This window comes from Corythoichthys intestinalis, chromosome 7, assembly GCF_030265065.1.
Source record: "Corythoichthys intestinalis isolate RoL2023-P3 chromosome 7, ASM3026506v1, whole genome shotgun sequence".
NCBI classification, from domain to species: Eukaryota; Metazoa; Chordata; class Actinopteri; order Syngnathiformes; family Syngnathidae; genus Corythoichthys; species Corythoichthys intestinalis.
This window is the reverse complement of record NC_080401.1, coordinates 38,810,500-38,831,878: the sequence shown is the minus strand read 5'-3', so window position 1 is coordinate 38,831,878 and position 21,379 is coordinate 38,810,500. Positions and strand designations below refer to the sequence as shown.

The 21,379-nt window shown below is 39.7% G+C and overlaps 1 protein-coding gene across 4 annotated transcripts in view; it reads left to right on the top strand.

Annotated features, from left to right (window-relative positions):
• The first annotated feature begins 446 nt into the window (after positions 1-446).
• The window catches only part of tpm4a (tropomyosin 4a), a 53,626-nt gene continuing 32,693 nt past the window's right edge, over positions 447-21,379 (top strand). For 2 of the 4 annotated variants that reach the window (XM_057840911.1, XM_057840910.1), the window contains exons 1-2: positions 447-714; positions 7,574-7,699. In XM_057840911.1, coding sequence (XP_057696894.1) covers positions 601-714; positions 7,574-7,699 — 240 coding nt within the window. In that variant the 5' untranslated portion in view covers positions 447-600. Of the gene's footprint in view, positions 715-7,573; positions 7,700-19,707; positions 20,228-21,379 lie in introns of those variants that run through there. The other 2 variants (XM_057840913.1, XM_057840912.1) reach the window with 2 other exon arrangements.

Here is a 21,379-nt window from a genome sequence, read left to right as displayed (position 1 = left end):
CAGACAGAGAGCTGGAATTCAAACTTTCAATTTCAACTCTTTAGTTACTGACCAACCCTCTCTACCAACGGAGCCACAACCAACCATGAAAAACAGACTCAATGGAATCAAGAGCTCAAAGTAAGTTCTCACTCTCTCTTCTGTTTATATGCTCTTGTTAGTTGGTCAAAGTTGGCCCGACTCTCTCTCCTACACACCATTTCTTTATGAAAGCACACCAACCCCAAATAAGGACATCATGCACGGGTGAAGACCGAGGGAGCAGAGCAGACCACTCCTGAATGGAAAGGCCTTGGGTGAATGCTTTGATAGGCTGAAGTGGAGAGTGATAGTCGGGGAGACAGGATGAAGTGCATGTGGAGTGATGAGAGGAGAGGAGGGAATGGAGGGCTGGATGAGAGGAGGAGGATTGAAGGACCTGTGGGCAGGTTCTGTTGCACTTTGCATCACTGCCCATATAGAGCTCAACACACCATCTTCCTATTGCCTCCACTCAAGCTCCAACCTCTTTCAAGCCACTGAAAAAGACGAGAACAGCACTAGAACTTTAGAAGACAAGGTTTATCATATCGACGAGCCGGATCCAAAAGAGCTGCCACCATGGAGGCCATCAAGAAGAAGATGCAGATGCTGAAATTGGACAAGGAGAACGCAATCGACAGGGCGGAGCAGGCTGAGACCGACAAGAAGGCAGCTGAGGACAAATGTAAACAGGTGGGTTTGTAATGAGAAGGGTGTTAATGTACAGTCTACATAGAAATTAAAGATTAATGTAAATGGAAATAGCACTAGAAATAAGATCCGTTAGCATTAAAATGATCAGTCGAACATTTTTTTTATGGCACATGTTGCATTAACATCAACAGGCTGTTTGTCATTTGGTGATCATGTCATGTTGTCTTGCCCACTTGTTGCTAGGCAGTTACCAGGACTAGGACGTCAGATGAATACTAATGAAGTTACACTGAAATTATCTATATCTAAAATGTCAAGGAAGGATTATTCGGGAGTGAGTGACAAGTCTGCTCAAAAAGTTGTTGTTAGGCAGAAAAAATGTTTCATGTAAAAGAAAAGCAATGTCACTTTTAGTTTAAACAGTACTTTAATGAGTTACAAATGGGGAATATACTGTATATATATATATATATATATATATATATATATATTTTTTTTTTTTGGCAATGGAAATATCTATATCATCTCATTGTTGACCCAAAAGCCAACATAGCTTAGGGGAGACCATCTGAAAGCACTTTTCTCTCATATTTACATTCCTTAGTCTTCATTTACTCTACTCTCCTGCAAGTCTTGGCATTGGTCTTACTGTGAAGCGCAGCCCCTCACTGTTAGGTGAAATCCACTTTTTCTCATACATATGTTTTACATAATAGGACTATCCAGCTTTGCTCTTAAAAAGTGCTCAAGTTGCTCCATCCTTCTCTGCAATATTGGACTGATAAGTGCTGAGACAGAGTGTCCATTTGACCCATTGGTCCAACACGTAACACGCTCCATAAGCATGTAATTGTTAGAGGGTGACATATTTAACTCACACTATGTGTCTGCTTGCTGATAACGACTCTAGTTTTGGACACTGAAGTGGAGACAATGATTGTGTACTATATATGGGGGTGGGGTCCCTTATCATTGAGTTTGTTTGTACATACATTTTGAAATAATGACAGTTTTGTTTTTAAGCTAGAGAAATATATTTTGTAAAAAATCAAACTTGAAAATGGACGTTAGTACTCCACTACACCGTGTTAAAAAAATAATAATAATAAATGAAACAAAACGTAAAATACATGTAAAAACTAGGGCTGTCAAATTTATCGCGTTATCAGGCAATAATTATTTTTTTAGATTAATCACGTTAAAATATTTGACGCAATTAACGCATGCGCAGAATGACCCGTTCATGCGTTGCCTCAAACACTTTACAATGATGCTGTTTTAGCACATTGAGAGCGAAAAGGCAAAGAAATGCAAGTGGACACAGGCGTTTATTGGAGCGCACCTTTTATTGGCTCAAGCTTTGGCAGCCACTACTAACAGTCATGGTTGCCCAACTTCCCATCATGCATTTGGGCGGAGCAAGAGACGATTTTTTTATTTTTTTTAGCACGCTTAATGAACACAACGCAGAACATATTGTATAGACCCAGAGGTTGCGCTAGACTTTTTCGTTGTCTGTCATTTTGACTGACAGTGTCATAAAAATCCGGTCATAATCTATTTTTACCCGTCACTTACATTTTTAAAATGATAATAATGACATATTCAATAGTATTTAGTTTTCATTCATTTTTAATTAATATTCCGTCCGAATAAGCTTAACAAGAGGCAAACAGACAGCGGAGTGCACCAATCAGCGACGGGCAGACGTGCCGTTAGCAAAGCGACGAGGGCAGGACGAGGGACTTGCGCGCGGAAGTAAACATACGAGGAGAACGGAGTTTATTCAACATGGATAGGGCGAGACAGACTGTTGTCAATGACTCGTGTCGATGTGTTTTAGCTCATTTAAAACTGAATTTACCGCAGATTGGAACATTCTCGGCTCTCCCGTCGCCATCCGTGTTGATGTAGAGACGACTTTCGGCGCGCAAGAGTGACGTTGCTCGTGAAGAACACGTCACGCAAATAAACAAATCTGATTTGTCGATTGATTTTGTACCTACTCGAAAGGCTGTGTCCCAGACTTTTCTCTCAGTGTTTGAAAAATACAGGGAGAACAGTCTGGCCGTGCCAGGCAAACACTCAGTTGCCTTGACATTTTTCCGAGTAAGACCAACGACGTCATGCATCAAGAGAGACAATAGCTAATTAATATGCTCACTCGCCACCCTGTGGTCTGGGGTGTGAATTGCAACCTGTCAAAATGACGGATGAACTTCAGTTTTTTCCGTCACCGTTTTAAAAAACCGGTCAAAGACGGAAAATATTCGGTTAACGCGACCCCTGTATAGACCCTACTCACATGACGTCACAACCATGCCTCTGCGCCATATTGTCCGTCAACTCGTCGTGTTGACGCATTACCGCTACGTAAATTCCTCCTATTATGGCGTGGTTTTCTGCTCGTTAACATTAATAATCAAAATGGTGAAGGGGTGTGTGGCGGTTGGTTGCAATAACAGAGAAGATAGATGGAGAGACTTGAAGTTTTACCGTATTCTGAGAGACCCGGAGAGGAGAGCGAGATGGACTGCTGCAATTCGACGAGAAAACTGGGCTCCAAACGATTACCACAGATTATGTAATAGTCATTTTATATCTGGTAAGATGCATTTAATATATATTTAGAGGGTTTTGGGCTGACAACCACAATTAAGATCATTGCGAGGCTAATCGCCGACAACATACAGTTTCAAATTCAAGATGCTTATTTCTTCCACCATCATTACATTTTGAATAATATTTAGCTGGTACCAAGTGAAAGAAGCTCGTCTACGGATCATCAGTTAAGCAGGTGTGTCCAAACCTTTTGCAAAGGGGGCCAGATTTGGTGTGGTAAAAATGCGGGGGCTACTTTGGCTGATTTACATAGAACAATATATTTAAACAAATTTTAGCAAGCCCTTCTGTGTGTCACATTTGCTTTATTATTTTTTTTTAAACTCATAATTTCAACAGTCTCGTCTTTGTGGCGTTCTCTTTCGACACTCGGGCTCTTGCGAAATACTGCTGCTGTGAAATTAAATTAGTTTCAAGTTGCTATAATTTCTCGCTGCGTATCTTCCCTGTAATGTTGTCGTACATGTCAGCGTGTCTTGTTCGGTAATATCATTATCGCGTCACATCGAACTCTTTGAAAACAGCGACTGTCTCTTTGCAAATGAGGCAGACACAGTTGTTGCGTGTTTTATTGAAGAAATAGTCCATTATCCACCTATCCTTGAAGCGTCGGCCATCGCAGTCAACTTTTTTTTTTTATTGATTGTCGCCATTTTAGAAAATTGGAAGTAAAGGGTCACACGGGGTAATGTTGCTTAGAGTGCTACTCTTAAAGTTTTTCAAACTTTCGTGAGAATAGGCTGATTTTGTGTGGACAAGATAGTTGTAGATATCAGGGTAGCAGATGTCAGGCAGAGAGGGCGAAGACAGCGGGTCGAAAAATATCTATTTAGGCATCAAATATGGACCTGGCGAATGGATGGACTGAAAGATTTTCCACATAATGCCTTTTATGCAACGCATCCAATGAGTTTACAGCGTCTGAAAGCACCGGGGCTTCCATGAATTGCACTATAAATTGCACGACAAATTGGGGGATGGCATGGCTCAGTGGTAGAGTAGTTGTCCCCCAACCCAGAGGTTGTGGGTTCAATTCTCCGCCCTGATGAACTTGCCTATGTATCCTTGAGCAAGATACTGAACCCCACATTGCTCCTGGTGCTGCGTCACCAGTAGGTAGATGGCAATATAGTGTAAAGCGCTTTGAGCGCCTTGAAAGGTGGAAAAGAGCTATATAAGTATAACACCATTTACCACCAAATTGAAATCATTGAGAATACGGATAAACAATGACGGACAATATGGCCGGATACAGCGGCGCGTCATTCTGTGACATTGGTGAGTAGGGTCTATACCATTTGCAGCCACTACTGACAGTCATGGTTGCCCAACTTCCCATCATGCATTTGGGCCGAGCAGACATTCTTTTTCTTAACATGCCTAATTGAACACAAAGCAGAACATACTGTATACCATTTGCAGCCACCACTCACAGTCATGGTTGCCCTACTTCCCATCATGCATTTGGGCGGAGCAGGAGACGTTCTTTTTCTGAATATAAAATTACTTTAACTTGTACTCAAATTTATCTTTAAGTCTTGTCTTGACAAGTCTTTCTATCCGTGGATCCCTTTAACAGAAAGAATGTTAATCATGTTAATGTCATCTTATGGATTTATTGTCATAATAAACAAATACAGTACTTATGAACAGTATGCTGAATGTTTATGTCCGTCTTGTCTTATCTATCCATTCCAACAATAATTTACAGAAAAATGTTGCATATTTTAGAGATGGTTTGAATTGCGATGAATTACGATTAATTAATTTTGAAGCTGTGATTAACTCGATTAAAAATTTTAATCGTTTGACAGCCCTAGTAAAAACGTTATAATGCTTCAGTAACCATTTTTTGTAGACTTCTCATTTTTAAATAAAATTCAAGTTAAAAAAAAAATAATAATATTGTATTTTTTTTTTAAATTGTGATCCATAGATGACCATCCTTGGTGGTAGTTGTTACATCACTGCGCTTCTTTTCTCATTCTCACCCTTTTCCAACTACGATTCCAACCAACAAGATTGTCTTGGCAGTTGAGCGTGCTAACTATCGAGCTGCTGAAAACCAATATTAGAAACCTCTGTACGTGTAGAATGTTAGGAAAACTCTACTTCCACAATTAAAAAAGCATGCAAGCAGGTGACACAAGACCTGGCTATTAGCTCGGGAGTCAGCAAGCACAACTGCCACGGCGATGATGCAGTTTCAAACCCCAGTTGGAGAGAGGGTGAATGCAACAAAGAGTAATGTAATGTCAGTAATGTCAACACCACCATTGGACCAGTTACACATACATACTTTGTCCAGTTACTACAGACAATAACATTTAAAATGTATGTCTTTTTACAGTAATTTGTTGTTAGTTTAACTAATTACTATTTAACTTTTTACTATTTTCCCGTTAATGGTAAAAATCCTATAAAACAGCTGCCAGTATTTTATCTTAAATATAACATGTTTCTTTTTTACATGGTATGACAAGTAGAACTGTTGAATTTCTGCTAACTAGTCAGAAAATGGTACCAATGTAATGTTGTAATGGAATATAAAGCGTTAAGTAAACAGTATTAGTATTTCGTAGCAAGTAAACTAAACCTAAAGTGGTATAAAAAAGTATCTGAACCTTTTGGAATTTCTCACATTTCTGCATAAAATCACCATCAAATGTGATCTGATCTGTGTCAAAATCCCACAGATGAAATTTCTGCATAAAATCACCATCACATTTTATCTGATGTATTAAAAAAAACTGTCTGCTTTAACTAAAACCACTCAAACATTTACACGTTTTCATATTTTAATGAGGATAGCATGCAACCAATGACAAAAGGGGGAAAAATAAGTAAGTGTACCCTCTGCCTAAGCAGACTTAAAGAGCCATTGAAACCAATTTTTTACCAAACAATTTGTCAGGTGTGTGACTAATCACTGATGTGTGTTTTAAAGCTGTCCTGTCCACTATAAAATACACACCTGGTAAGAATTGTCTTGATGAGAAGCATTGTCTGATGTGCGTCATGGCTCGCTCAAAAAGAGCTGTCTGAAGACCTGCGATCAAGGATTGTTGATTTGTATAAAGCTGGGAAAGGATACAAAACCATCTCTAAATGTCTGGATGTTCATCAATCGACAGTCAGAGAAATTGTCTACAAATGGAGAGAGTTTGGCACTGTTGCTTATCTCCCAAGGAGTGGCAGTCCACCAACGATGACGCCAAGAGTTCAGCGCAGAATACTCAGAGAGGTAAAAAAGAACCCTAGATTGTCTGCTCAAGACTTACAGAAACCAACAATTTCAACTATATGTAAAACTATGGCCAAGAATTGTTTTTTAATGAGAGAACTTCACGAAGGAAGCCACTGCTGTCAAAAAAAAAAAAACATTATTGCTCATTTAATGTTAGCAAAAAGGCACTTGGACACTCCACAGACGTTTTGGCAAAATATTTTGTGGATTGATGAAACCAAAGTTGAATTGTTTGAGAGTAGCACACAATGTCACGTGTGGAGGAAAAATGGAACAGCTCACCAACATCAACACCTCATCCCCACTGTGAAGCATGGTGGAGGGAGCATCATGATTTGGGGCTGTTTGCTACCTCAGGGCCTGGACAACTTGCAATCATTAATGGAAGAATGAATTCAAAAATTTATCAGGATGTTTTGGAGGAAAACCTGAGGCCGTCTGTCAGACAGTTGAAGCTAAAAAGAGGATTGATTCTGCAACAAGACAATGATCCAAAACACAGAAGTAAATAAACTTCATAATGGTTTCAGAGAACAAAATACACGTTCTGGAGTGGCCAAGTCAAAGTACAGACCTGAACCCCATTGAGATGCTGTGGCATGACCTAAAGACAGCGATTCATGCCAGACATCCCAGGAATCTGACTGAACTAGAGAAGAATGGGCCAAGATTAGTCCGATCAATGTGCCAGACTGACCTGCAGCTACAGGAAGCGTCTGGTTCAAGTTATTGCTGCCAAAGCGGGGGGCACAAAATATTTAAATGTGATGGTTCACTTACTTATTTTCCCCCTTCTATCATTTTTTGCATACTATCCTCATTAAAATATGAAAACCGATAAATGTTTGAGTGGTTTAGTTGAAGTAGATACGTTTTTTTCATCTGTGTGATTCTGACAAAGATCAGCTCACATTTGATGGTGATTTTATGCAGAAATGTGAGAAATTCCAAAAGGCTCAGATACGTTTTCCGACCACTGTAGTAGTAATTAAGGTATTAAATACAGAATTCTCTTTTTTTCATCTCCAGTTGGAAGAAGAGTTGCTGGACCTCCAGAAAAAGATGAAGCAGACAGAGGATGAACTAGACAAGTTCTCTGAGGGCCTGAAGGACGCTCAGGAAAAACTGGAACTGTCTGAGAAGAAAGCAGCAGATGTGAGCGCACACACACACAATGTGGAGACCAAATAACTTTCACATCACTCGACGGCACTCACTTTTTCTTCATGTTAATAACTTGCCGAATCCACACGAGGCTCACTGCAAAGCCCTATTGAGCACCGTGGCGCCCGCTATTCCACAGCTGGACTCTGGAAGTAAGAGCCAGCTGTGGCTTCACTTTGATCCTTGTGACTGCTCCTTAGTCACTCTCTGCATTCCTGTGAAGCCGCTCCTGAAAGATGAGCTCTCGCTTCTACTCAGATACGCACATGCACACAAACCACATCAGCAGTTCACAGTTCACTTTGCTGCATTCTTGAATTTCAAATACTCTGATTTGTTCAGTTTGGAGTCTATCAAAATCGTAGTAGATGTGTTCAGAGTCCAACGTTCAAACCTTGCTCATCCCCTTGCAAGTTTTCACCGCTCCTCAGCAGACCTCAGTCCAACCAGCATCAAAGGATTTTATGACACTTTTACTGATAGGATTACAGTTTAAACATAAAATGACAAATATTCATCAAGAATATTTCAGTGTCATGTCGGTTGCAAATGATTACCAGTAGTTGTGTTTAAAGATGTCCCGATCAATCGGGATGCCGATCACGTTATTTTCAAAGTATCGGAATCGGCAAAAAACACATCGGACATGCCTTTTTTTAATATATATATATTTTTTAATTAAATCGTTTTCTTATTGTATTTAACGTTACAGGCAAAATGCCTTACACTCATCCAGAGTCTTTAGTTTTGGCTTAAAGTAGGGCTATCAAATTTATCGCGTTAACGGCGGTAATTAATTTTTAAAAAAATTAATCACGTTAAAATATTTAACGCAATTAACGCATGCGCTGCACGACCAACTCACGCATTGTCGCGTTCAATCTATAATGGCGCCGTTTTACCTATATATAGAGTTTAAAGGCAGCGTAAAATGAGTTGAGTGAATTTTGGCAGTCTTTGGAGCCTTTTTTTAAATGGCTATAGCTTTACATTCCCTCTCTCAACAATTAGAAAGATCATGGGAAGCAATGTGGGGAAGAAAGGTAGTAGTTATTTTTCTCAACACCTCATGTTATTTCCCAATGCAGAGAAGATATATCAATTGGTGCCACTACGCACAGTCATGGTTGCACTTCCCATCATGCATTTTGGCAGAACAGTTAAATGGCTACAATATCATTTACTGAAAGCTCAACAAATACACAAGATGGCAATATTTAGTCACAATATACAAAGTCACATTCATCCTTTAAGAATTACAAGTCTTTCTATCCGTGGATCCCTCTCACAGAAAGAATGTTAATAATGTACCGTAATTTTCGGACTATAAGCCGCTACTTTTTTCCTTCATTTTGATACCTGTGGCTTATAGTCCAGTGCGGCTTATTTTTTATTTTTTTTTTTAGGTAACACTTTATTTGACAGCGGTGTCATAAGACTGTCATAAGATCATCAAAATTAAGACATGACACTATCATGGACATTACTGAATGCTTATGTCATTAAGTGTCATTTGGCAAATTATGTCACTAACTCAATTTTTGTCCATCTTGCATCTTTTGCATCCATTCAAAAGTGAGATCATTTGCCACTAACACTTAATGACATCTGTTATAAGCATTCATGAATGCTCAGGACAGAGACATGTCATAATTATGATTGTGTAATGGCAGTCTTATGGCACCACTGTCAAATAAAGTGTTAGCAAATACCATAACTAGCAATTGATGAAACAATTGGAACAGTAACTGAAGAAATATTTAGCACAGAACATGATTTTTGATTGTTATTTACATCTGTAGCACTGCAATGCATGCTAAGAGGCATGTTGGATGACAACAGTCAACAGCAGGTGGCAGCAGAGGTTGACTGTCTCCCCCAAAGGAGCAGTGATGGCCAAATGAAGCTTCTTGAAGCAATAAAGCTTTGCAGTAATTGGTTCAAAGTTTAATGATGGTTCATTTGGTCTTATGACGGCCGTATGATGCCGCTGTCAAATATGGTTGCAGTGGTTAATATTTTTTGGTGTAAATATCCCATGATACAGTGAGGACAGCTGCGGCTTATAGTCCAGTGCGGCTTATCTATGAACAAATGCCATTTTCGTGCCAAATTTGGTGGGCTGCGGCTTATAGTCAGGTGCGCCTTTAAGTGCGAAAATTAGGGTAAATGCCATCATGAGGATTTATTGTCATAATATACAAATACAGTACTTATGTACTGTATGTTGAATGTATATATTCATCCGAGTTTTATTCATTTTTTTCTTAATGCATTGCCAAAATGTATATGATCGGAAAAAATTATCGGGAATGATTGGAATTGAATCGGGAGCCATATAAAGCAATCGGATCGGGAAATATCGGGATCGGCAGATACTCAAACTAAAACGATCGGGATTGGATCGGGGGCAAAAAAACATGATCGGAACAACCCTAGAACTTGTGTTAAAACCTGAGGAGAACTCATGTTTCTGTTAAACTGTTTCTCAATTCCTGGTAGCTTGATTGGACTATCAGCCAGTATTGCCCATCTTTAATGTGGTGCTCTTGATGGTGAACCTTATAATTCTGTGACTGAGATCCCGTCATCTTAATGAGTTCTTCCCAACGTTTTTTAGTTTCAGACCAGTTTCATGTAGACATATTTCCATCTGGGAAATGGATGAAAACAAATGAGTCTTATACAACTCAATATTATTCTTTGTTTTTCTAATTATTCAAAGTCCTGTGCTTGGTTTTTCAAAAAAACCTAATCAAAACACCAAACATTGAGTTCCAACCATGGCAATCAAGTCAGTGACTTTTTTTTTTGGTGTGTGATCATTCGCTGCCAGTCCCACCCACTTAAAATAGATTGAAAGTCTATCACCTTCAACAGCAGTGAAATAATGTAATTCACTGCAATTTAAAATGAATTGGACCTCAATCACCATGGTGCGAATGAGTTCGTGTAGGGTTTAGATGGCTTCATGCCTCATTTGCCAGGGTGCAGTCACATACAGTGTATCACAAAAGTGAGTACACCCCTCACATTTCTGCAGATATTTAAGTATATCTTTTCATGGGACAACACTGACAAAATAACACTTTGACACAATGAAAAGTAGTCAGTGTGCAGCTTATATAATAGAGTGAATTTATTTTCCCCTCAAAATAACTCAAAATATAGCCATTAATATCTAAACCCCTGGCAACAAAAGTGAGTAAACCCCTTAGAAACGACGTACATCCCTAAATGTCCAAATTGTGTACTGCTTGTCATTTTCCCTTCAAAATGTCATGTAACTCGTTACAGGAGTGCTGTCAGCATTTCTGCAGAGATTGAAGAGGTGGGGGGTCAGCCTGTTAGTGCTCATACCATACGCTGGACTCTACATCAAATTGGTGTACATGGCTGTCACCCCAGGGGGAAGCCTCTTCTGAAGACGGTACACAAGAAAGCCCGCCTGTCTCATCAGACCAGTAATCCATGTGCTTTGTTGACATATCTTCAGCAAACTGTTTGTGGGCTTTCTTGTGTACCGTCTCCAGAAGAGGCTTCCTCCCCCCACCTCTTCATTTTCTGCAGCAATGCTGACAGCACTCCTGTAACGAGTCACATGACATTTTGGAGGGAAAATGACAAGCAGTACTCAATTTGGACATTTAGAGATGTACGTAGTTTCTAAGGGGTGTACTCAGATTGAGATTCAGATTTCCCTTTAAAAGATATACTTAAATATCTGCCGAAATGCGAGGGGTGTACTCACTTATGTGATACACTGTATTGCACAGAGCAGATTTGGTGTGTGCGAGTCCTCTAGCAATAAACGATAAACTCTAAATATACTGCAGATATTGTTTCTTAAATACAGCTTTCATTTTCTTGGAAGTTACAGACTCTGTCATCTCATTATTAGCCTTCTTCCCGTTTTCAAAGAAACTCTCGAAATGTGTGTGTAGGGGGAGGGGTTTGTTACTTTTTTTAAACTATTTTTTGCTAGCTACCAAACTATATTTTTTCTGTTGTCACATGTCAGAGATGATCATTTTGAAATATTGCTAATGCTCCTGATTTTTTAAGATAAAAATTCTTTCAGACTTATTTTTAGTTAAGACTCTGTTTGCAGCCAGATGACATTAGGCTTGGTACCGGACTCCAAACCAGTTGGTGAACAACCCTGGTCTAGGTATAGGAAAATTTGCATATAGTAGGTTGATTTTCTTGCACTCAGTTTTGCAAATAAAAACCTTTTCTAACATCGGAGCAATAGAACAACCTCTACCAAACTAAAGTGCTTCTAATATTTTATAGTATTTTGTTTGGTCGTGATATTTTCATTAAATTTAGAATGTATTTTTATGTTTAAAAACAAAAACAAACATACAACCTCCCTGTTTATCAGGTCATAAAGTGATATTATTGGCAACTACACAAGGCAAATTATTTCAGTGATAAATCAGGTCTTTATTAGAAAATCATTAGACACATCTTAAACGGATCCACGGATAGAAAGACTTGTAGTTCTTAAAAGAAAAATAATTTGGTATTAACACCCCTCTTGATGTTTTCGTTTTATACAATTTGTAAAATCTGTTTAACTAGTACTGTAGGTCGCCATTGTTGTTGACTTCGCAGAGTGGTGATGCCACTGGGTTACGCTGCTGGGCTTCCAGAGTATGACTTTAGCAACTTAAACATGTCATTTGTTCAACCCTTTCAATTTGAATTCGAGAGGAGCATTTACAAGCATGACAGCACTGTCGATATTTCACAAAATGAGCAGCAAATGCAAAATGAACAGGAAAGACGGGGTGAGACGAGACAAGAGTATGACAGAACCGGTTTCCTGCCAAAATATGCTACACCGGTGAACCGTCCTACAAGATGAGAATTTTACACCCAAAGTACTACCGTGCGTTTTCAGCTTTTTTTGTTTAGATGCATACAGACATAACATACTAAAGATGCCTTAAGAAAATACTTACACGTTATAATATCAAAATAAGGGTGGTTTAAATACGCTACGTGTCTAATGTGGTCAACAGATCAACAATCTGCTTTAAAGCTACCACAAGAAAACACAATGCTTATAGATATGAGAGGGAAACAAATGCAAAAAGTATTTTGAGGCACTGAAAAGGTAATAAAAAGCTCAATAAAAACACAAATAGTCAGTACTCGCCACTTTTAACCAATGTGCGCATGTGTTGGACGTCTCGCCACGTAGAAGGAATTGCAGTAAACCAGTAGTGTTCTTCTAGTGACAGTGACCCAGAGCGTCCATTGCGCGCATAAAACATGGCGCCTCCGTAGATCAAAACATGTACTAAATATTATAGATTTTTAAATCAATGGCAATATTTTATGTGTTTCTCATATCATATTTTAGTAAAAGAGAACACTTGTGGCTTATTAGAGCCTACAAGTCTGTAAGTCCGAGGTTCCCTTCAATGATACCACAAGCTCATCCCAGACTTGAATCACCAGTCAGTGGTCATTCATGTAATACTACTGAGTAAACACTGTAGCGAAAGAAGAATAGTAAATACAGCATTGTTTGGAGTGTGGTTGGAGGATGTCCCAGGGATATGCAGTGTAGCAGGACACACAAAGGAAAGGGAAGTGTGTCAGTGAGTCACGCCAGATTAAGCTCCACTCTGTTTAAATAAACTCAGAAAAGTTCTAAGACCTATTTGTTCCAGTTGTGTTTCAAAAGCAATCAACAGCCATGCGGACTGTATCAAATCTCTCTTACTAAATCTCTGTCACATACAGTATTAGAAGCAGCAGTCATGTCATTACCAATTACGCACAGAGAGACTCACAGGAGGGGCAGGCTAATCAGTTAAATACTAAAATTCTGCCTTCACAACAATCGCTCTGTTTCGGTTGATATCCATTGGATAATATTTTTATAACTGCGGTTTTGCTTTGTATCGCATTGTACTTAGACAAGAAAAAAGCTATTAAAATGATGTACATAGTGCAATTGTACACCTCTTAAATGGCAACCACATCGTAAACTTTTAAATGCTAGCATACTTACGAGGTGAGACTTACAGTAAGATGTTGAATTTGGTGAGTGTGACCTACGAAGCACAAGGTATTCTCTTTAGATATGGTGGAAAACACAGACAAGGCTGAAAAAGCAGTTTCTGCTCTTGCACCCCTCTTTAAAATAAACTGCTGTATTTTAAGCCAAAAGAACTGTTGTGTCTGATAGAACAATATGTCTATATGCTGCCATAGCAGATTCATGGCGCATTAAGCCCCCGAACTATTTTTAATTTGACCGTTTTACCCTGGAAACGCCCGTTTACAGACGTCGCGCAACCGCTTTTGTTTCAACACAACCATAAAACAAAGGTTATTAATTTATTATTCAAAATGGCTGTCATTTTTAGCTTAGAGTCATTAATTGATGTGTAATATTTTGTTTAAAAAAAAAAAAAAACGACAATTAAAGATACACTATAATATCGGTTACCGATAATTATCGGCCGATAATGGCAATTATGACGTCACACAGATAATACAGATAAAAAAAAAATCAACCGATAATGCAATCCGATAATTATATACTTGATTTAGCCTCCAAATGTGCGCAACCAAGCAGTTTTCTCCACTTCTCCACCGCCGCCTGCTCAACCCCTCCCCTCTCTGAAGCCCCTGTGGGAGGAGGGGTTGAGGAGTACGGCGTCATAGAGGAGGCGGTGTTTACACATCAGTGTTGAGGCGCTCTCACTAGCGTGCGTTGCTTTCCCGTGTGTGAAATGAAATAAACGACGCTCTCGCCATCGACAAAACAGTTCCACGAGGCGTAAAGAAAGCGTCCTCATTGAACACCACTAACCCAGCAGCCATTTAAAACTGCATCACAATGATTTTGGGAACGAATACGAGGCTGCTGCTAGCGCGAATGCTAAAGCTATTGTAAACACAAACTATAAAGGAAGTTACGGGGCTTGTGACGATACAGAGACGCTGCGGTCCTCCCGGAGTCGGGTTGTTTGAGAATGCAGCCCAAAGCGGGTGGTAAACTCCCATCTATGGCTAAACACCTCACGAGACCGATAGTCGACAAGTAGCTGTCTTCCGACGGAGCCCGTCGGTCCGGCAGGCCGCCGCCGCCTCGCTCTCGGTGGGCAGAGCAGAGCCAAGCACCGAATATGCCGCAGCGAGCCGGCCAAGCGGGCGGATATCCGGTACGAACTTAACTGCCGCTGCCACTCCGGTTCAAGACAGATGCCTGGCGCGGGTGCTAATTTGGCAGCCGGGCGGACTGAAGGGCACAGGCGGGAGGAAATTCCCGAAATGACCCAATAGCCAAACCCCTGGATGAAAAAATAATGCAATTTATACGACCACGATTCTTCGTGAAAGACATGCCGATCACATCAGTTTTACCAGGGACATTTACATAAGTGATGTCAAGAAAGCATGTTTATCACAGTGGTTAGTTGATCATTTTAACATGCACCAAACCACACAAAGAAGTCATCCAGTCAGTAATGCATTCAGTACGCTTTAAATTTATGACGTCTTAATCAGATCATTCTTCTTAAATCTAGTCAAATAATTTTCCCCAGCTTGTTTGAGTGTTGAAGACTAGTTAACAGATGAATGCGCCAGATTATCCCACTTACTTGAACTAAATATTGCCATTTCTCCGTATTAAGCCCAAACATCTAAAAAATGTCATTTTTCACCTAAATCAAGAGAAATTTGCTTTCAAATAATGTTTTGAAACATACATATTCTTGAATAAAGAACATTTCTGACAAGTTTTTTTTTTTTTTTTTAGGATTATGTATAATAAGTTACTGCTTAAAATAAGGCTGTGAAGCTTATTTACAGCTGGCTATTTTTCTTCAAGAAATCTGAGTGAAATATACTTGAAGTGCTGGCAGTTAATTTCACTTATTTTCAATAGATTTACACTGAAAACAAGGGAATTTAACTAGTTTTAAGGAGTTGTGTTTTTGCTGTATAGTAATGTTATACGTTAGGAATGGCTTACTTTTAAAGCCATTTTTGTGCAACTTATGTATTTACTCTAAGTAATTGTTGCCAAAGGTTTACCATTACACAATGTCAGACAATCTGTCTTTATTTAGATGTTGGAATTTACTACTTCTTCACATTTGATGTTGGAAGAAAAGCGCAATAATATTTTTGCACAGTAATATTTTCTCTTGTGTATACTTTAAAATTTTACATAAATCTTTTAATAAAATTATCGGCTTGACATTATCGGTTATCGGTTGAAACGAGGAGGAAATTATCGGTTATCAGTATCGGCTGAAAAATGCATTATCGTGCATCACTAGTCACAATGAAAAAAAAGGTGTCTGTAAAAAAGTCACGGATCGCTACCTCATAACTATCACTTAATTCTATTTTTGTTGTTGTTACTGTCGCATTTAATATGTTCGATGATAAATAATCAATCCAAACAAAGAAAAATTGAAGAAAAAAAAAACGTTTAAAAGAGTAAATATATGAAAATAAACATCTCGACCACTCCTTGATGTCTGCGATTTCTGCATCGCGATCCTTGTTATATTACCATGTTTCACCCATAAAATCCACCAAAGATCCGGCTGTGACCATTCACAGCTGTGTCTTGACACTCTGTGATACATGCTACATGGAGTTTTTGGATCGAAAAGAGGTCAGTACGCGATAATATCTCGTTAAAATCATGCAGTCTTTAATTCTGCTCTAGAGTGCTCTCACTTCCAGTTAGGGTTTTGCTGTTTATTTATTTATTTTTTTTTAATAATGTCCTCCTGTTCAAATTTTTTCTTCCCCCAGAAAATCAAGATTTTGAGCTTTCCAATGGTGTATCACATATGCATCTAGGACAATTTTGAAATTTGGACAAATTGGGGGTCTCAGATCGCAATTTCAAGTCACATGAGTGTTTTCCGCCATATTGATTGAACATTGGTTTGGTTCTACACTTGTTATCTTGTGAAGGTGCAATCAACTGTTTAAGTGTACCTGAGGTTGTGTTTCAGTGTCCATTTTTTTCTTCTTCAGTGTGGACACCGTTCTAATGCAGGTCATCACAGTTGACTGAAAAGTCAAGCAGCCGTGCATTCCGCAGTTCTTGATTCCATAATATCAGAAAGGTTCAAGATAGAAAGACACAGTTGTACTATGTAAACAGTTCAGAAAACGATAGCAATGAAAACAATTACTTCTTCAGGGCTCTGTGGAGGGAGAGGAGGAGAAGGTGTTGGTGGGGGTGCTTCTCTGGAATGTCAGGAATGCAGCTAAGGCAAACAGAAAAGGCCAGAACTCCTGTCTTCAATGAAATTCATGCTTCCAGCATTTCCGCTGCAAATCAGACAGAGTAGCGGACAAGGCCGATGATTCTTTTCATGCTCGGTAGCAAAGGCAGACTAGTTGCTGGCCTATCCACAGTGGAGCAAATAAGTATTTAGTCAACCACTAATTGTGCAAGTTCTCCCACTTGAAAGTATTAGAGAGGCCTGTAATTTTCAAGATGGGTAAACCTCAACCATGAGTGACAGAATGTGCGGAAAAAAACAACAGAAAATCACATTGTTTGGTTTTTAAAGATTTTTTTTGCAAATCATGGTGGAAAATACTATTTGGTCAATACCAATAGTTCATCTCAATACTTTTTTATGTACCCCTTGTTGGCAATAACGGAGGCCAAACGTTTACTGTAACTCTTCACAAGCTTTTCACTCACTGTTGCTGGTATTTTGGCCCATTCCTCCATGCAGATCTCTAGAGCAGTGATGTTTTGGGGCTGTCTTTAGGCAACACGGACTTTCAACTCCCTCCACAGATTTTCTATGGGGTTGAGATCTGGAGACTGGCTAGGCCACTCCAGGACCTTCAAATGCTTCTTACGAAGCCACTCCTTTGTTGCCCTGGCTATGTGTTTGGGATCACATGGGAGTATAACATGATACGATGGGAATTGATTTTTACAATTCCGATTTCATTATCGGTATTGCTTAACGATTCGATTCTTTATTGATTCTCTTATCGATTCTAATTTGGGTAAGAAGATGAGCAAACATTCTGATTGGCATCGAGTTTGTTTAATCAGAAGTCACAACCTTACAAACTCACAACGTCAAAAGAGGCCCAAAGCCTCGATGTTAACTGTGGCATTATGTAACTGCGGTAAATACACAAGAATGTGTAACATTTTACTGAAACATTTTTCTAATAGAATTTTTTTTTTTTAATCTCCCTTTTAAAAGGACATATGAGCTGATAGCACTCAAAAATAATAATAAAAAAAAGATAAATGCTGTCAAATACAACAGAACAGTGCGTAGTGCAAATGTGCAAAATTAACAATTCTTTTGCAGAAAAATAAGCATGTCTGCTTTTTCAGGAAGGATATGTGATCTTGCTGGACTTATGGTGTCCCCAGCAGTGGAGAACACAAAAGTTACGTGACGTAATTCTTGCTGGTTGCAGTTGATAAGAGAATCATTAGACAAACTGCCAAACGATTCCATGGAATTGAAACACCCGTGTCCAGTTCTCTATAGGAACCGGTTCTCGATTCCCATCCCTACTCCCATTGAGATCATTCAACATGCATGGTTATTTGTAGAGAGCAGCGAACAGGAAGGAGTTATGGGAGGACAGAAAAAAAGGAGAGAGATACACTAGACATACAAACAACAAAAAGAAATACATTGAAGCCTACACTAACTATGAATATGTTGGTGCTATCGTTAGCTAGTTGTATTTCCAGTTGACACCATTTAGGGGGCCTGATGACCAAGGAAAAAAGAAGACGGGGGGTGGGAGAGTTAGAAAATTGAGTGATTGGAAGGAGTGGAGTGTACACAAATCAGCCATGTGAAGTGTAGAACACAGTTTTTGTGTGAATCCCTTGTGAGTGTGAGTAAGCTGGCATCCCATTCTATGCTATCTGATCGCTAATCCTGATGCCGAGTTTTACTACTTGAAAGTGTGCAATTACACCTAGTCATGCGTGAATCCCATCAGACATGGGATATAGTCCTGCAGACGAGTGAAAATGCCGGCAGGAGCCCTTCCCCAAGCCAATGTGGGGTGACACAGTGTAGACCATCCCTCCTCCTGAAGCCCAGCAAGGGGTTGCCGTCATCCAGGGTCCCCCAGGCCATCAGTTCCCCCATCAACCGTCCTTCAGGGACTGAGATAGACCAGGGGATACCCACACCACCGGCAGGGGAAAACAAGCTCCACCCCAGGACCCGCCAACAACCCGGCCAACAGAGGGGTAGCGGCGGCCGCCGCAGGCCAAAAGAAGCAGACATGCGGGAGACAGGCCAAGGGGACGGAGGCGCGACCCCCGTTCCACCCCCTGACCAGGAGGGGCACGCGGTATGACACCGGGGAGCACCTCCCCGGCACCCAGTACAAGGAGACGTGGCCGAAGCCGGGCTGACCCAGGAGGGCACTGTGGCCGTCGCCCCCACCCTGCAGACAAAGATTTGGAGACAATGGAATCCTGCAGTTCAAAAAGGATGAAAGTTTCTTTGTTACCTGCAACCATAACTGCTGTATAGGTTTACATAGCCAAAAAGCATGCAAGTATGTATCTGGTGTATCTTCATTACAGTTTGTACATTTATCGGATTGGGAAAAACCCATTTTGTACATATTAGATTGAATAATATGCCATCTGTGTAGCATTTTAAACTGTATAAGTTGAAGATTCTTATTCTTAGTCATTGTTAATGTATTTTTACAATTGTGGGAAAAGGAAATAAATATTGAAATGTATGTTGGTCTTATATCAACCTACATTAAGATAATCTTAAAAGAGCAGGGAAGTCCATTCACTGATTGCAGTACTGTAATAAATACTGTACATCCGGGTATGTCTTTTACAAGCACGATAGGACTCGCAATCATATTAGTCACAGGGATCAACATACACACATACGCAAGCCTTAGGCTCCGCCCCTTTGCGATCCCACCATCCAATCACGTCTCTTCTTCTCTGGCCTCTACTGTGTGGCTCTCTCCACTGCTCAGCCTTCCTTTTATCCCTCCAAGTATCCGGACCAAAAAACTACCACATTCCCGAGGACTTTTTTTTACCCCCTCTTACCGCTTCCATTCATTCCTCAGCACCAAAAGATCCGGTGGACCACCTGAACATTCCTACTTCCTGGTTATATCGGTCATTTTTGTTAAACTTGAGCGTCTCCGTTGTCCATACTTCGGACGGATCTTTCCTTTTTAATTTTTCGTCCATTCAAACATTAGAGTCAAGTGTTTTCCTTTGTTGAACTGTACTACTTTTTAAACAAAACTATTCAAACGGACTGTTGTAAGGCACGTTTTTGCATCGCTTTCCCCTCCGTCCACGTGTAGTGTAAAGTTAAGTCGTGAAAGCAGTCGACAATGGCAGGTTTGAACTCTCTGGATGCTGTCAAGAGGAAGATCCAGTGTTTGCAGCAGCAGGCGGACGACGCCGAAGACCGGGCTCAGATCCTGCAGAGGGAGCTGGACAGTGAACGAGAGCTACGGGAGAAAGTGAGACAATCAACTTCTTGTCTTTTTTCAACTCGTTTTTGTCGCAGCTAGGATGGTTATTTATAGCTGCTGGATTGTAACACGTATTGACGGACTGTTCGGCTAGCAATGTGGTTTCCGTTAATCGGCGATAGTAGTAGAATTAAGGTGAAGAATAAAACCGTGCCATTGATTGGTTGTGCCACAATGCAAGGCGTTGGTCCCTTTCAAGGGTGGTGGGGGGGAAGTTCGGATTCTTATGGGTCGCTGCGCACGCGTGGTTTAACTTGATGCTTTTTATCTATCTTTGAAGCAGTCAACGTTTTTTTCAAAACAGAATTTAATACAGTTTTATGGAAAGCTTCAATTGATAAACCAGGGAGGTCTGAAAAGCTCGGATGTTACAGTTCATCCTTTAAAAAAAAAAAAAAAAAAAAAAAAAAAAAAAAAAAACATCAAATGGTAACTTAAAACATGTCACCTTTGCGGAAAATCGCATCTTTTTCTCTCAATATTGGAAAGGAAATGCTTAGGTGATCAATATAAGGCATGTGCCAGTATGATATTCTGACCGTATGATAACTTTAAGCCAAAATATCACGGCATCACGGTATTGCAATTACAGCTCTAAAATGTGTTACTTTGAGATATCTGGGTTTAAATAAAAAACTTTTTTCCATTAAAAAGGGTATTTTCCGAAACATATTAGCAAATTGGAACATAAGTACAATGTTAAGTTAAAATATTTTTTTTTTTTTTTTAAAAAGTCTAAATAAAATAAATGCAGTCCTTTAGGTGATCCTAAACCCACAGCCACAGCTCAACAGTATTACCATCAGAACAAAAATAATTGAATTATTTTCCATGAAAATCATGTGTGTATGACTCGTATCATGTTTACATTATACACACACTCTCTCAACACAGACATTTGCCAGAGAGAAAAAAGATGGTGTTATACTTATATGCCATGTTTTACCACCGCTAGACACACTAAACACGCTGAAGTTGACTCTCGTAGCTGGTTGGAAACAGACTGTGTTTACTAAACTTTAGTTTTGTATAAATGCGAAATCATATTGGAGGTACTGTATTGCCTCTTCAGCAGCCACTCATACATGCGTTACATGTTGGTTGGCCCTTTCGGGAGCCGAAGTATTCCTATACCAGCGA